The following is a 15,944-nucleotide window of genomic DNA, read 5'->3' as shown; positions in this document are numbered from 1 at the left end:
CACACACACACACACACACACACACACACACACACACACACACACACACACACACACACACACACACACAATTTGTTTGTGTGTTTTGGTCATCTGAAGGCCTAAGGAGATCCTAAGGGATCCTTAGGGATAATAGCCTGTAATCCTGTCAGCAAATGGACTCAAATGAGGCGAGAAGAGGCAACCCAATTACCCGGCCCCTGATACTGGCAGGATTATTTAGTATTAGCATATGTGTGAAAAGGCATCAGGCTATTTAGTTTGGCTCGATGTGCATTGAAAGGAGAGAAGTAGGAAAAGGACGTTAATAAGCAGAAGGCAGAGTGATTTTAGCTCTGCCTCACTACATCTCTTCATTCACATTGAAACAAACAAAGTTACCTGTTTGCCTTACCATACGTGACAGCTGGGGATGTTTAGATGGTAACTAGAAATAACGTTATGTAATGTACGTTATGTGCTACGGCAGTGCACAGTAACAGTAGGGAGTGCAAGTAATAGTAATAAAGTGAAGTCTCATCTTAGGCGTCCAAAGAAGTTTCTCTCATTTTTCCACAAGCCTGTCTGTTTTTTTCGCCCCTCTACAATAATAATAATAGGTTGACTTTTCTCTGCTTTTAGAAATTTCAGTTTGCATCTTCATCATAGTCTTTCTGTTGACTTGGAATGCATTCATGCATCATGTATCATCATCATCATCATCATCATCATGTACTGCATGACACATCCTTTCTTCCCCCCTAAATTCAGGCCTCACTCAATTTGGGGATTTTTAAATGACACACACTTTAAGGTAGCTTTTGAGTTGTGTGTGTGTGTGTGTGTGTGTGTGTGTGTGTGTGTGTGTGTGTGTGTGTGTGTGTGTGTGTGTGTGTGTGTGTGTGTGTGTGTGTGTGTGTGTGTGTGTGTGTGTGTGTGTGTGTGTGTGTGTGTGTGTGTGTGTGTGTGTGTGTGTGTGTGTGTGTGTGTGTGTGTGTGTGTGTGTGTGTGTGTGTGTGTGTGCCCTCCTTCTAGAGTCTATTTGTATCCAGGAAACCGTGGGAGTCTGTTTGATTGTAAAAAGGCATGTAATATTATATCAGTGGGTAAGGTTGCTTGTTTAAGGTCTTTAGTGACTTGAGGGCAGCAGTACTGGTTAGTTTGGAGCCCTGACGGAAAAGTGTTCATTCTGGTTGAAGGCTTGTATGTGTATATTGGACTATTACCAAAGTGGGATGTCAAAACCCACCAGGTGGAGATGAAGGCTAATTGAACAGAGCAGTTTTCCTCGCCACAATGCCTAATTCTCATCTCAACCTTCCCAAGCGTGAAGACTGCCAATCAGCCAGTCTTGATTCCAGCTGAAAACGTATTTGCATATTAATTTGTTCTTTTAGCAAAAAAGGTTTGTTAACATGCAAAGTCTGAGACCTGGAGTGACACCATGTCTGCTGCTGTTTTGATAAGATTGATGAGGCACTTGACTCGCCACTGGAGCTCTGAAGTATTTAGCGTTTTCCTTTTCCCTCCTTGATTGATTTAGTATGTTTAGAAACAAAATGCAATATCTACCAATTAGAATGCTCCTAGTGGGGGTTTAATAAGTTTGTGGGATGGGTTTAGCGGATGGCGATTGTTTTTATTTTTAAGAAAACCTTTCCCACTAAAAGATGTCTAGATATAAGGGTTAAAACTTTGCTAAATTAGACTGTAAAGTTTAGATTTTTTTTTTTTATGTCTAGGTTACATACAACCATTTATTCAACTGCATTTTAGTATTTACCATTTCAGTATGAAGCAGGTCTTGACTGCATTTTGAAATATAGTAGATGAAATACTGTCTTACTAATGAATTGTATCTGTTCTTCTTGCAAATCACCAAATTCGTTGACTTGCTTCTATAATAAGTCACAGTTTATGAGTCCTAAAGTTTCATCTGGTTTTCAAAAATGTCATACATTTCACATATAGCTTGTGGTTTTTTCTGGCCTTCTCTGTTCTTGTCTCTCTTCCTCTTTTCTTAGTGAAGATACAGCAGCCTGAGATTGAAAAGAAAATCGGACCTTTAAGAATGTTTAAATCTTTGTCCAGTACTGGGTGATTAAATCACTGAAGTATGGCTAATGTTCCCAAATATTCATCCACAGGCCACTTGTCACATGTCGTAAATGTTTGACCTTTTTCTGAACTCAAAGCACAAAACGTGCATACAATGGTCTCTAGGTGTACAGACTAAAATGTTATTTAGATTTTAAGTTATAATAAGAATTCTTAATACGATCTACCTTACTTATGCCTTTTGTATTGGCATGCTCTTTTCGTTTTGCTCTTGATTGTGATGCTCTTGGTAAGTTTTTTTTTAAAGTGCTAGCTGCCTAAGGTTTATTAGAGATATTGGTTTATCTCAGATATACTGTGTGTATAGGCCAATATGATGGCGGACATGCACAAAGAAGTGAAAGAAATACTTGTTTTATAAGCTAAATTCCTATGTAAATTCCCTTTTCAAGTTTATTAAACTTTTTTTTTTTTGACTGTTTATTTACTGTTCCGTACTTTGATTTAAAGTTAATTGCTTGAATGTGGAATATCAGCACATCTGCCACAAAATGTGTTTATGTATTTGCCTCAAATCTATCAGGTTCTATTCATAGATATTATTAGCTTTACCTTCACCTTTTGCATTCTCCAGTCAGTGAACTATGCCCTTAATCCTGGGCACTTCCTTTTTATATAAGAACCTTTTTACAATCCCTGTTATGTATTTTGTGTTAAACATTTTATTCAATATGATAGATTTGTGTTGGTTGGCATCTGAACATGCATTTGTCAGGTATGGCAGTGAATGCAGCATAGCTTATAATACAGGCTAGCCCAGTCTTATGTACAAGCAGGGCTGACACCTGTTGTCTACCTGAGTATGAACCAAGGAGAAGGTTAAAGGAGAAAACACCATAATCATGAAGAGATGGAGTGAGGAAAGAGGTTAGATCAAACCTTGTCTTCCTGCCTTGGAGACAAGGAACATTTTAGGAGAAGCACCTATAAACGGCTATCAAGGCTCCAATAAGTTACATTGTGTAGGAAACTGGCCTTTCTAGATAAGGTTCCTGAGGTCAATTAGAAGTGTAAGGATTTAGGCAAACTGGTTGAAAAAACTGAATAAGCAAACCAAGAGGACATGGAATTCAGTTCATTGCAATGGATTCAGTATTGATGTCCAAATGTAACTCACAGTGAACCCAAGTGTTCAGCGATAGATGCACTTTTTTTAAAAGGAATATGCCACAGAAAATGTTTTTTTGTAGCTTTCTGCTTCATGTAGCTTGAATTCACGGCAGTTATAGTGGATTCTGATGGAGACTCACACCACCTCTGCAGCATAATACTTTAAAATGTTCCCTCCTAGTTTCTTCACAAGAGGCCTAAATACACAAATTCTGTTGAGTGCTATTTTGTCTTTGTTGCCCTGAAGCTCTACTGGAAACACCTGGCCAGTATCCTTGAAGTGTTTCTTATGCTGTCAAATTTAATTTCTTAAGTGTTATGTAACCAATTACATTTCCACATGGATAAAAAATATGTCAAAAAACATCAGAAGATTCATGATTGCTCAGAAGGATAAAAGATCAACTTAGGGGGAAAATACCATTAGCAATTATCCTGTATGTGTTTATGCTCATCTGTGTCTCATTTCTTCCTATTTCCCATCCTCCTCTGCATCTTTGTCCAGCTGATAAAATCAGCAGTAGCAGTGTGGTGAAGCAGGGTGCAATGGAGCAGCGTGAGGGGCCCCGGGGCCGCTGGACACCTTGCCATGTCGAGCTGACACCCTGTGAGCTCCGGCTGTACACTCTGGACAGCAGCGCCAACCGCCAGCTGGGCACCGCCTACTCTCTGTCACACTGCCAGAGCATCATTTCTCCAGCACCCTGCAGCCAGCTTGGCCAGATCACCCAGCCTGCCGATCAACGCACGCTCCAGGCTTTGTTCTTCAACAGCACGCGTCTCCAGTTGAGGGCACCCAACCAATGGGAGGCCATGGAGTGGAGACGACTGATGTGGGAGAAGGTGCAGGCAGTCAGACCTGGGAGGAAGGAGAACCACCAGTGTAAAACCGGAGTGGAAAAGCAACAGGTCGTCAAGTTTCCTGCACCCATGTCACCGTCCTCGTCACCCTCTCCGTCAGGGCTTGACACCCGGCCTGATGGGGACAGCTACACCCCCACCTCAGCAGAGGTGTCACTCTCTCTCCAGTCTAATTCTTTCATACTCAGCAGACCCACCACCCTGCCACTGTTTACCCAACGCTGTCAGGACATCCTCAAGGCTAGTCTGCTCCACCAGCTGAAAGATCAGAACAACTGGCGGGCCTTCAACTTCATACTGACCAGATCTGCTCTCCGCGCCTTCCCTACCGAGGGCCGTGGGTCTGTGTCCCAGCCCGTCCTTCAGTACTCCCTAGCCTCCTGCTTGGCCGTGCGGTACGATCAGGAACCAGAGAACAGAGAGCGGTGGACAGAAAGAGGGGACTGCTTCCAGGTAGTTTTTCCCAAAGAGGTACTCAGACTTCGGGCTGATGATCAGCTCAAGGCCCAGGAATGGGTGACGGCCCTGCGGGATGCGGTTGGTGCACAGAGGCCTACCCAAGAAGAAGGGGGAAAGTTAGGAGAAGGAGCTTCAGCCCTCCAGGGAGTGCTGTTGAGATCAAAACCACCCAGGGAGAGGAGACAGCGGGAGGCCCAGAGAGCCAAGCGGCAGTCTGTCACTACCAGTTTTCTCAGTATCCTCACCTGTCTAGCTGTGGAGAAAGGACTGACGGCTCAGAGCTTCAGGTGTGCAGGTAAATGACACACACACTCACTCGCACACGCACACACACACTCACACACACACACACACACACACACACACACACACACACACACACACAGTACTGTTGCATGATGTTGCAAGACATGAGTTTATTCTTTTCTTTAGGACTAATTAGATTGTTTCGTGCACATAAATCGCATGTTTCTAACACAAAATTACCCACCAAAGTTAGAGATTTCATCCACAATCTCAAGACGCCTCACCTATCTAGGGTTGGGAATCAAAAACCTGTTCCAAAATTATATAATTATTGGAAAACCGCAACTAAATTAAACTTTATAAAATCAACTTACATGTTGTATAAACTGTATAAAGTGAATATGAATTGTGTAGAAGTTTGTATAAATCTTATTGTTTCTTTTGTAAATTAAGCTTGTAACCTGTTTTGAGCCCGCTCCCATGTTGATACTTTTACATCACTCTACCCTAATTTTGCTCTTCAAATACAGGGCATAATTATTGGGCCGAATACGAAGCTGTGTTCCAAATTCACACTACTGTCGCTATGAAACATGCCCTATATACTAATCTTCATGCTATACTTTTGGAAGATTGTATTTACAATCTTGAATGAATGAAAAATGAATGTACATTATAATTTGGTACCATAAAGAACTCAAACATCACAGTCAAGGAACATAAAGAAAAACAGGCTTTTGCCTGGATTAAAATCCTTATTTAAAGAGATTGTTTGGATTTTTTAACAGTGGTGTTGTATGAGGTACTTATCTCATAGTCAGTGTAAAAAAAATAAGTTTTGGAAACCTAAAAAAGGCCTACCTTTAAAAGTCAAGATCAATTTAAGTATATGCCATATTTACATTATTTTAACAGTTTAACCTTGCTGTCAAACAGCCCTGTGGGGGAACTGAAGCCATTACCTGTGCTCTTGTCACAGCCACTCCATTGATTAAAAAAAACCTTATTTTACCTTGCAGAACATGCAAGTTGCTAGTCTAACTCTGCTTCTATTGGTAAGTTTGTTAGTTTTCTTAGTTCCCAACCCGTTTGAAACACAGAAGTCACACAATAGACAAAGGAGTGTCTGACGACATGGTATAGCGGTGTATTTATTCTAAATATAGTACACTTATATACGGTGCAAAGTCTTACACTTAATTTTTTCAGGTGGGCCTTTTTTTGTGGGGGTTAAAATATGTTTTTCTGCTGCCCTCACCCACAGCAGTATTTAAATTTGCCACTGTGTCGCTACTCCTGCCCGCTTCTCCAAGCTGGGGGCGTACCAAATGCCAATTATTGTAGGTAATACAATGACTAGGACAAAAAACTCATACAAGCAAAAAAAGCTGGACTTTCTATTTAATATGAAGCCAAAAAAGGCTGGGTTGAAGGGTTTTTATTATTTTCATCCTGTTGGACAGATATTTGAAGGATGCTGCCTCTTTAAATGAATCTACCTGTTCCATTTTGGTTGTTTCTTAGTATTTAGACCCTTTTTCATGTCCTGAGCCATTACAGCCTCTCTCCCTCCTTTGTTATCACCCCTGTTAGTCTCCATACCAGGCCCTTGGGCCGCCCCATAAATGGCAGGCGGTGCTTTTGCTCTCCCTGGGTGTGAAACGTGGGCTTCCTCTCTCACTCTTTTTCGGAGGGCTTTAATAATCACCACTCACCTCCCTTTTTTATTTGTAACAACTGGCTTATTAATGCAGGGGCTGTTTGAAAGGCCAGCTGAAACAGGAACAAGGACAGAGGCCGTCTTGGGGCAACTGATGATAATTGGTAGGCTTAAAGCACCGGAGGAGAGGAAAAATGGATGGATGAATGAATTAATGAATGAATGAGAAAGAATGAAAGCGGCCTGGGGATGCTGCAGTGGTCAGGCTTGATCATAGTTGTTTGATTGAAGGGTTTCTGGGTAAAGCTGGATGGGAGGGACAGCTGGATATGTCCATTTTCTATACAGAGCACACCTCTGCTCACTCAATCCGTTTATTTCTCTCCTTTCCTTCCCTTTCATTTTTTTCCTTGCAAGACTTCATTTAGCCCCACAGATTTTCCCTCTTTTTGTCCTTTCTTCCTCTGTCCATGCTCTCATTTATTTGACTGTATCCCTTCTTAGTCTCCTGCTGTGTTGCTTAGAAAGTTCTGAAAAAGTCTTTTACACCCCTTCAATTCAAGGCCTTAAAATTGCACTAATTTTACTAGTTATTGTTAGACTTATTGTGTCTATAAAGCTATAATTTCATTTTTGGGGGGTCTTTTTCAGTTGGGAAATTGGTCTTTAAATTTCCTTTTCACCAGCATTAAAATCTTAGGATCTAAAATGTAACTGTAGACAACCTATCTCCCGCTTTACTGTTTTTCTATCCACTGGTCTCCTCTGGTTATCACCCTCCTTGTTACTATGCCACCTCCTTTTCATTGATATGTGGCGTATTTTTGTATGACACTTCAATTATTCTCTGCTAAACACATAGACATCTCTACAGCATCCAGCACACTCGCCCTCATTTATGAAACGTGCGTACGACCTAAAACAGGCGTAGGACGGGCTTACGCCGATTCCTACGCAAAGCTTGGCATTTATCAATTTGAATGTGAGCGTAGGCTGCAAACTACTGTGCACTCCAGAAAAAGTCTGCAACATTGTTTTAGCCTGTGGGGTTCTGCACAACATCGCGCAAGAAAACGGTGCATTTTTATTTATTCTTTAGGTTTTCGTTTGTCTTTTAAAATGTTGTTAATGGCCACAAGTGAAAAAATTATTTCTGCCATTGACAGACATATTTTGGCTTGTTTTTCCAGCCCCTCTTCTGTCAGGAGACAGGGTCAGTGTGGTGGTCCAGCACGGGGGGGGGCGCAAAGGACACACGCTCTCTCTCACAGCTGTTGCCTGGCTCTGACTCATAAAAAAACCATGAGTAAAATAAAACAAAAAACACTCCATAAACTCTGCTACCGTGTGTTTATTTAAATATATGTACACCTACATGTAGGCCTAAGAGATTGCAATATAAGCCTGTATATTACTATTAGGAGCATACATATGTCAAGGATGTATAAATTAGATAAACTTCAACTGGAGTCCGATTTAAATTGGCAACACTGTTAACCACCATCAGTGATCTCTTTCTATTCCGCTTTCTTTCTAAAGCCTAATACCAGTGGTTAGGCTGTCAAATAGGACACACATTACTGCACATTGAACTGAGATGTCAGGGTTTAAATCTCCATCTCTTCAAAGTGCCGCTTCTTAGAAGGATTACGTCTGGCCATGTTGTAAATACTGGGGGCAAGGTTTGAAAACCAAGAATATATTGGGGCGTGATATTTAAATTACGATCGATTCCAGCCTTGCATTTATCAATGTACGACCATTCTTACGATCTGATTGGTTTGACGTGAACGCTTCATGAATCCCACGTGAAGCCTGTCGTTAAAGGATTTCTGCACTCAAATCTGCGCTGGTTTCTACGTTGGGTTGATAAATGAGGGCCACTGTGAGGAAGGGACTGAGGGGATATTTTGGGTCAGTGATACACTTGTAGTTAAACGTAATTTACCTGCTAGTCATTGCTAAAATTATTAGTTAATTGTTTATGCATCAATCGAAAGTGCCAAACATTTTCTGATTCCAGATGCTATCGTTTATCGTTGTTTTTATTTTCTGACACACGGAATATTTATTAGAAAATAACCAACATATTTATTGATGACTGATTGTCACCCCTCTGTCATAATTATTTGTTTCACTATTTGTTGTATAATGACTATTGCTGTCATTCTTAAAAATATAACTCTATATTGATGAGCTGTTTTTGAAGATTTGAATCTTAAGTAAGAAAGTGCTGAACTTGAGTGCTGAAACCATAAAGTTGATAAACCAAGTAGTTGATTGATTGTTTTGAGCTTTTAATAAGATTTGTTGAGAATTTGAAAAATTCAATAATGTCAGCCTTATTTTCAAACTCAGCACATTGCTTGGATTGTCTATCATTGATAAATAATTTCAGAATCGGACCACTATGCAAAGTGTGGCATGGGACTTAAGGCCGTAGATAGCCAGGTTAACACTATCTATCTGTCCTTAAAACCCATAACCCAAAACCCATAATTCATCAAAAACATTCATCTTCTGTTGTTCACCTGAATGAATATTGGATTATTCATATATGAAGCCACTAATCTAAACGGGATCTCTTGATGTTCAGTATCCTACTTCCTACTTTTTTTCCACAGGTTTCTCTTTGAACTTGTTTCAAGTCTGCCCTCTGCATATGCATACTACGTCCCATCCATACATATCAAGAGATTGGTTATTTAACATCAAAATGTAAAATGTATTCATCTAATTACAGATGGGATTTGCTGCTTTTTCTTTTTTCCTTTTGAAGGAAACAGTTAGTGTTCGTTTGAAGAGCTTGTCTCCTCATCTCTCACACACACACACACACACACACACACACACACACACACACACACACACACACACACACACACACACTGCAAAGTGTGTTCTCAGGTTTGGTGACCCCTGTCATTGCACTGGAGCACATTCTCAGGCCCCCAGGCTTTGGGTGAAGTGGAAATCAGTAGATATAAGGGAATTGAGGAAGTAGGAGGTGGTCTCACATCAAAAGATGACAGTCTCTCTCTCTTCCATGCACACAAACACTCTTGTCTTAGTTATAGTACTCTGTCTTAGTTATAGTACTCTCCATTTGTGCACAATTTTTTTTTTTGGGGTGTTTGGGTGGTGTAAATGAGACACATCAAAGCTTAAAATTCTCTTGTCTTTTCAGTTTTAATTTTCTCACACACACACACACACTCACACACACTCAGAGGTGTGGTGGTTTAAAACCAGCGGCGGGCAGATGAAAGCACAATCCCCTTTTTTGCTCTGTCATATCTCTCTCTCTCTCTCTCTCTCTCTCTCTCTCTCTCTCTCTCTCTCTCTCCCTCCCTCCACCCCCCCTCCACCCTACACTCACCCCCGGGCAGGTCAAAGTGACCCTCTCTCACTACAGAGAGCCGCAGTACAATCGGTAGACCTTTGAGCTACCTTTGAATTCCTATTCATCTTTTCCTTCTGTTCCGCTCTCTCCTCCTAGAGTAGTTAACAGCAGAAAGTAAGAATGGTACACTAAAATTATTCAAGTGGGCCGGAGTAGTAGTGGTTGCAGTTCAATGTTTATTTCTGCAGTCATAGTTAAAGGGGTGTGTTGGAGTGGACAACATTATATTGAGAATTCTTTTTCCTTTTCATTTACATACTACACGTGGGGGGAGGGGTGCTGAATGTTAGTAACACCCCCAGCATAATAACATAAACCTATAATTTAGTTAACACCTCTGTGACAGTGGCAGAAAAACTTGATTCAATGCATCATAAAAGTGGCTTTTATGGCAGAACAGTTGTACTGGACTGCTTTAGACCAGCATCTCTCAAATGGGGGTGTGTGTAGCCCTAGGAGTACTGTAGGGGCTATGTGACATTTTTTGCAAAAATGCTAATTTAAAAAGGTCATGAAAAATTCCTAAAATAGTTATATTATAATAATGAATGAATAAAGTGATAGATTATAAACTTTTGAAATGTAGCATTTAAATGTTTTGGTTTAAAAAAGGTTGTTATTTAGTGAATCTGTTACTGCCGGCGCTTTATTGTACTTCCTTTTTAATAGACTTTTTTTTTTTTACTACCAATAATGTTTTGTTCTGGCCATGGCATACCCTGCTTAAAAAAGCAATTCAAAGGGGATAAAATATTGAAAAAAGTTTGAGAAATGCTGCTTTAGACTAAACAGGTGTACCCAATAAAGAGGACACTGAGTATTTATATACTTTATTTCCTTGTACATTTTATACTTATAAACATATATACTTACAGTGTATACTTGATGTATTAATACACTTGCCAAAGCCCGACGCAAGTGTTTTTGCTACTTGGTAGTGGTGGGAAAAATAATCGATTCTTAGATGCATCGCGATTCTCTCTAGAACGATTCAATGCTCAATTGTGATAAATTAATAATCGATTATTAAAAAGAATAATTGTTGATTTTTATTTAAAAGTTACTGTTTCCAGACGTGTACAAATCAGAAAACAAGTGACTGAAAGAGGATGGGATAATGGACTGCAACTTAGAGTTTAGGCAAGAGTGCAGAACATAAACACACAAAAATGGCCAATGAACACACAATGATCACGTGTATGTATACATATGATCTAATATTTTATACATAAAATAATTAGGCAAAACACATAAAGACTGTTAATCTATTTTATCATATTACAGCTGACCACCTCATGTTTCATGTTCTAAGAAACCAATTTTCCACCTTGAAACATGACTGAGCCTCTGACATGAAAGATTACTGTGAGAAATAAAAACCCCAGTAGCCTTAATGTAAAATTCTAACAAAGTCAGATTTATATGTATTTAAAAAAAAATCAAACATGGAATTGTGCATTAAAATGGTTGCATCAAGATGCATCGATAATCGGTATTGAATCGTTGGCCTTTGGATCGGAATCGAATCGTAAGGTACCCGGAGATTCCCACCCGTGTTATTTTATCTTCTTCCATAGTCCCACTTGCATTAGCTGTTGAAGCCTAACTAGCCTTTTTTCCTACTGTACAGAGCTCATTATAGACTCCCCTCAGCTTTGGTAGAAGTCCATTCACAGGGTGCGTGTGGGTGTGTTCTCTTCTTGTCTCATGATATAGAATTTGAGGTTAAGGATAAAGGTTGTTATTTAGTTTGCAAATGTTTGCAGGCTACAGATGTATGTGTCTTTGTTCCTCTGGTCCCAACAGCAGCAGACCAAAATCAAGGCCACTGTTGGCCAGAAAGCTGGACTGGTGGTCAGCTATTTCCTCGAAGTGACACAGTGTTTCTCTGAGTGTTGACCATCCCCTCTGCCTGCTGGCTCCCAACCAGTGGACTGTGGTTTTTTTGAAGGAGTATCCACCCCAACAACAGCATGAACTCACTGCCGTAATTACCTACAGGATTGCACACATGTATTTGATCACGGCTCCTTCAATGAGATAAGACTTTGTCTTTTTTTCCCCCATGTTATCCACAAGCTATCATTTTATCCAATGGAAAACAACAAATGGCCATTGTTAAGACTTTGGAACGTGATAAATCGATGATATAAAGATTGCAGCTAGGTTTGATTTCAGTAAAATGTTTTAGGGATACAGGGAAAATGGCGGAAAGTATTGCAATCAGAATGCTACCGGAACTGCCAGCCCAGACCACATCTGGAGGTGGTCTGACTCACACTGTGATCAAATGTCTGACGGATATAAAAGCAGTGTGTACAGTTTAGCCACATTCTTTCTCACAAGAAAAATATTCAAGTTCAAAGGAAACCGAACTCAAGCTGGCCTTCAAAAAGTTCTAGACAACCCGGTACTTGACAAAAGGGAAAGTAGTTAGAGCACTTAGAGAGACCAATATGATGTGCAAGATGTGCATGTGACTGAAAGGGGCTGCTGAGTTAGCACTAGTGCCAGAATATTAACCTTGTTAGCAGGGCGTTATCTGTCACTCATGACCTAGTCTTGCATTGCCAGTGGCGAGTCCACAAAGCATTCCGGGATGGGATAAAAACGTGCTCTGGTTTATTGGCATTCCTTTAAACAAATAACAATCTTCTTCTTGGGCGGCGCTAAGCACCATAATAATGGTGCCTCTGCAAATAGCCTCGGGAAGGACCTTGTTTTTGTGGATGTGTACGTTAAAAAGTAGTTTTACTCGTTAAAGTTAACCCATATTGGACAACCACACCTCTTAAAGACACAAATCTGAGTTAACCTGGGTTACGTTTGTGGATAACATTGTTTGTTAGCTTTCCGATGATCAGGGAACAACACTAATATGATTTTAACTGGAGAATTTGTCCAATGTGGGCCTACTTTGAGGAACCATGTCCGTCCTCCTTCTGGTTAATAAAACCCTGATACTAACACTCTCATATGGGTTAACTTGTAGGTGGAAAATCTTTCAAATCGAATAGGGATGAGGTCAGAAAGTGATTGATTTCTGACAGAATGCCCCAATTAAACTCTAGTTCAGTCGGCTCCAAAAGAGTATTTTTTTTCTTTAAAGCAGGAATCCAGCTCTCAGTGCTGATTAAACCATTGTCTCTTTTTCAGACATCAGATTCTCATCTATGATAGAAACGTAGTTGACCTAACTTCTCTTTGTCTGCCTTCATCTGTCCTTATTTGATCCAACTCTTCTCTTTCATGCAGTTCCTTCGTTCCTCTCATCTCCCGATCATTCTGTCTTTTTTGTCTGTTGCCCCTTTGTCAGTTATAGCACAAACAAGCTGACACACGTCTCTCTTCCTCTGTCGTTCTTTTCTTCTTTAGCTTTCCATGCCTCTGTTTTCCAAAACCTTGATAACAATCTTCTGTTTCTTTTCTTCTCTACCTCTCTTTACTTGTTGTTATCCTCTAGGCCCCATCTCTGAGTAGATTCTCTTGGATAAGGGACACCTGTCGCAGTGCTGTGGCGCTCAGCTGTTTGTGTGATCATAGACCAGGTCCGGGTGTTTGGGTAAAAAATGAACTTTAAAGAGTTGAGAAGACAATGCAGACAGTGAGTTAGATATCAGCCTGAATAGAGCTTAGGATCCGTTGGTCTTTTAGGTCTGCAAAACACTTTTCTATTGAAGTCTGCTGTGTTGTGACTACTGGAACAACCAACACTCTGCTATCTAAAGGATTTCTTCAAGGGAATTTGGCAGGTAGATTTAAGCAAACATGGCTATTAATAGTAAAAGATTTACTAAAAAAGAATATGAAAATAAATTGATAAAAGATTGCTCAAAGTTTTGGACATAAACGGAAATTAAAGGATGAACATGTGGTTTAAGAGTTTGAGGGTTAGGGTTAGTATCATGATGTGTTATTTGCTGGAGGTGCAGGAAATCTAAATAACAAGAAAGATAAATAACAATATTTATATTTCCTGCTTCTCCAGCAAATAACACATTATGATGAGATTTCTCATCATTGGTAGTCAAACATAACATTATTTATGCACTGCTCAAGAACACCACATTTAGTTTTGTGACTAGAGAGTTAAAAATAGAAACAAAAAATAGATTTATAACCAAAAACAGCAGACTTAAATAGTTTTTGTCTTGGTGACATGAGTGTTTATAGCTTTTTCTAAAGGCCACACAGATGGAGAGTAAAGCCAGCAGTCTTAAAGAGGGGCAGGAAGCAATAGATGTTTAATAATGGAGAAACACCTTTAGAGGGCTTCTCCTGGAAGACATTCACAGTGTTGCACTTTTTTGTACACAGGGATGTGAAAGTCGGACAAAAACAAATGGTTTGCTGCTTGTCACGATGCTTTATCGATGTAAATGTAAATGTGCTGTATTTATATAGCGCTTTCCCAGTCTTAACGACTGCTCATAGCGCTTTTACATGTACAGGAAACATTCACCATTCACACACATTGTGTGTGTGAATGGCCGGGGCTGCCGTACAAGGTGCCACCTGCTCATCAGATAAACACACACATTCACACACCGATGCGCAGCACCGGGGGCAACTCGGGGTTCAGTCTCTTGCTCAAGGACACTTCGACAACAGGGGCGGGGATCGAAACGTCAACCTTCCGATTGGCAGGCAACCTAAGCATAAAGTATGTAAGCATATAGTAAAAGTTAAAAATGGCTCAAACGAGTGTATCTATACTCTGGATTTTTAAAGATGAGCTGTAAGAGCGCACTGTTTAAAACCCCAAAAGCTGTTAATTATCACCACAAAGACTGTTCATGAAGAAACACATTTTGACATTTCAGTGTCAGTAAGCCATCTGTGGTGAATATGAAGTTTACTGCTTTGATTGTTGATCATGTTCTGTCCAGCATCCATTGTTTTGTATTGTGTGCATTTTTTCTATCCCAACTGTAAAAAAGTTTGAAATTAAATCCTAGATCATATGAAAAACCTCAATGTAAGGATTTCTCTACAATTCTCCAATTAGTGCTAATCAAATACATTTTTGTGGGTCATGAAAGAACATATTACCTTTCTGGGGTCAGGGTTCCTTTGTAAACTTGGACTATCTTGTTTTATTATCTACAGGTTTACTCGGTTGAATTAGTGTGGTATTTAGAAAGAGGCAATAATCTGACATATATTAACGGAAAGTTATATGGTTAACAACCTTTGTGTTCCCCTGATTGTGACTCTTGCTGACTGTTAACACCAAAAGATGACTTGTGCAACACATTAAGACACACACATGGACACACAGATGCCATCATATATTATGCAATAAGTCTGAGAGATATATACATACCTGTTTCACATTAAGAGTTTTGGTTTGAATCCCACTTTTGAGACTTACTTAAAAGCGGTTTTACTGGTTTCTTCATTGTTAAAGACTTTCAGACACCCTTGGGTATTAAATATGTATTCAATAATTCACACACACAAATAATAAAATGTCCCCAATGACTTCCTCTTCAGGTTGTCAGCGTCCAGTTGGTCTCTCCAAAGGAAAGGCAAAGGTCTGCTACTACAGCGGCTGGTACTACTGCCAGAGCTGCCATCAGGACAATTCCTTCCTCATCCCAGCCCGCCTGCTGCACAACTGGGACACCAGCAAGCACAAGGTGGCAAAACGCGCACACACACACACACACACACACAACTAACAACTGGGATAACTTTTCCAAGTTTTAAACCACTGTGCAGTGTATTACAATCTGATAAACCTTCAAACTATCTATCTATTCAATTCCTTACACTAGACCTCCTGGATCCTATTTCATTTCTCACCTGTATCTGAAACAACATGCCATTAACAACCACTTGCTTTGTTTTAACACAGGGCTGTTTAAAGTAGGAATGGCTGCTTGAATGTAATTTTATGTAATTCTTTTTTATTCTTAAGCGGAATGCTGCAGATGAGAGGTGATAGTTTGACATTTTGGGAAATGATTCACTTATTTGCTTTATTGCTGAGGTTAAGATGAGAAAATTGACACTACTCTCATATCTGAATTTGAAGCTAGAGCCTGCAGATCTTAGCTAAGCATAAAGACTAGAAACAGTGGGAAACGACTAGCTTAGTTCTGT

At 40.0% G+C, this 15,944-nt stretch overlaps 1 protein-coding gene across 2 annotated transcripts in view; it reads left to right on the top strand.

Moving 5' to 3' along the window:
• Positions 1–15,944, top strand: part of plekhm3 (pleckstrin homology domain containing, family M, member 3) — a 40,373-nt gene that overhangs the window by 6,490 nt on the left and 17,939 nt on the right. For both annotated transcript variants that reach the window (XM_034884725.1, XM_034884726.1), the window contains exons 3-4: positions 3,713–4,822; positions 15,333–15,478. In XM_034884725.1, coding sequence (XP_034740616.1) covers positions 3,713–4,822; positions 15,333–15,478 — 1,256 coding nt within the window. The remainder of the gene's footprint in view (positions 1–3,712; positions 4,823–15,332; positions 15,479–15,944) is intronic.

This window comes from Etheostoma cragini, chromosome 11, assembly GCF_013103735.1.
Source record: "Etheostoma cragini isolate CJK2018 chromosome 11, CSU_Ecrag_1.0, whole genome shotgun sequence".
NCBI classification, from domain to species: Eukaryota; Metazoa; Chordata; class Actinopteri; order Perciformes; family Percidae; genus Etheostoma; species Etheostoma cragini.
The sequence above is the reverse complement of the archived record's forward strand: the minus strand, read 5'-3'. Positions and strand labels throughout refer to the sequence as shown.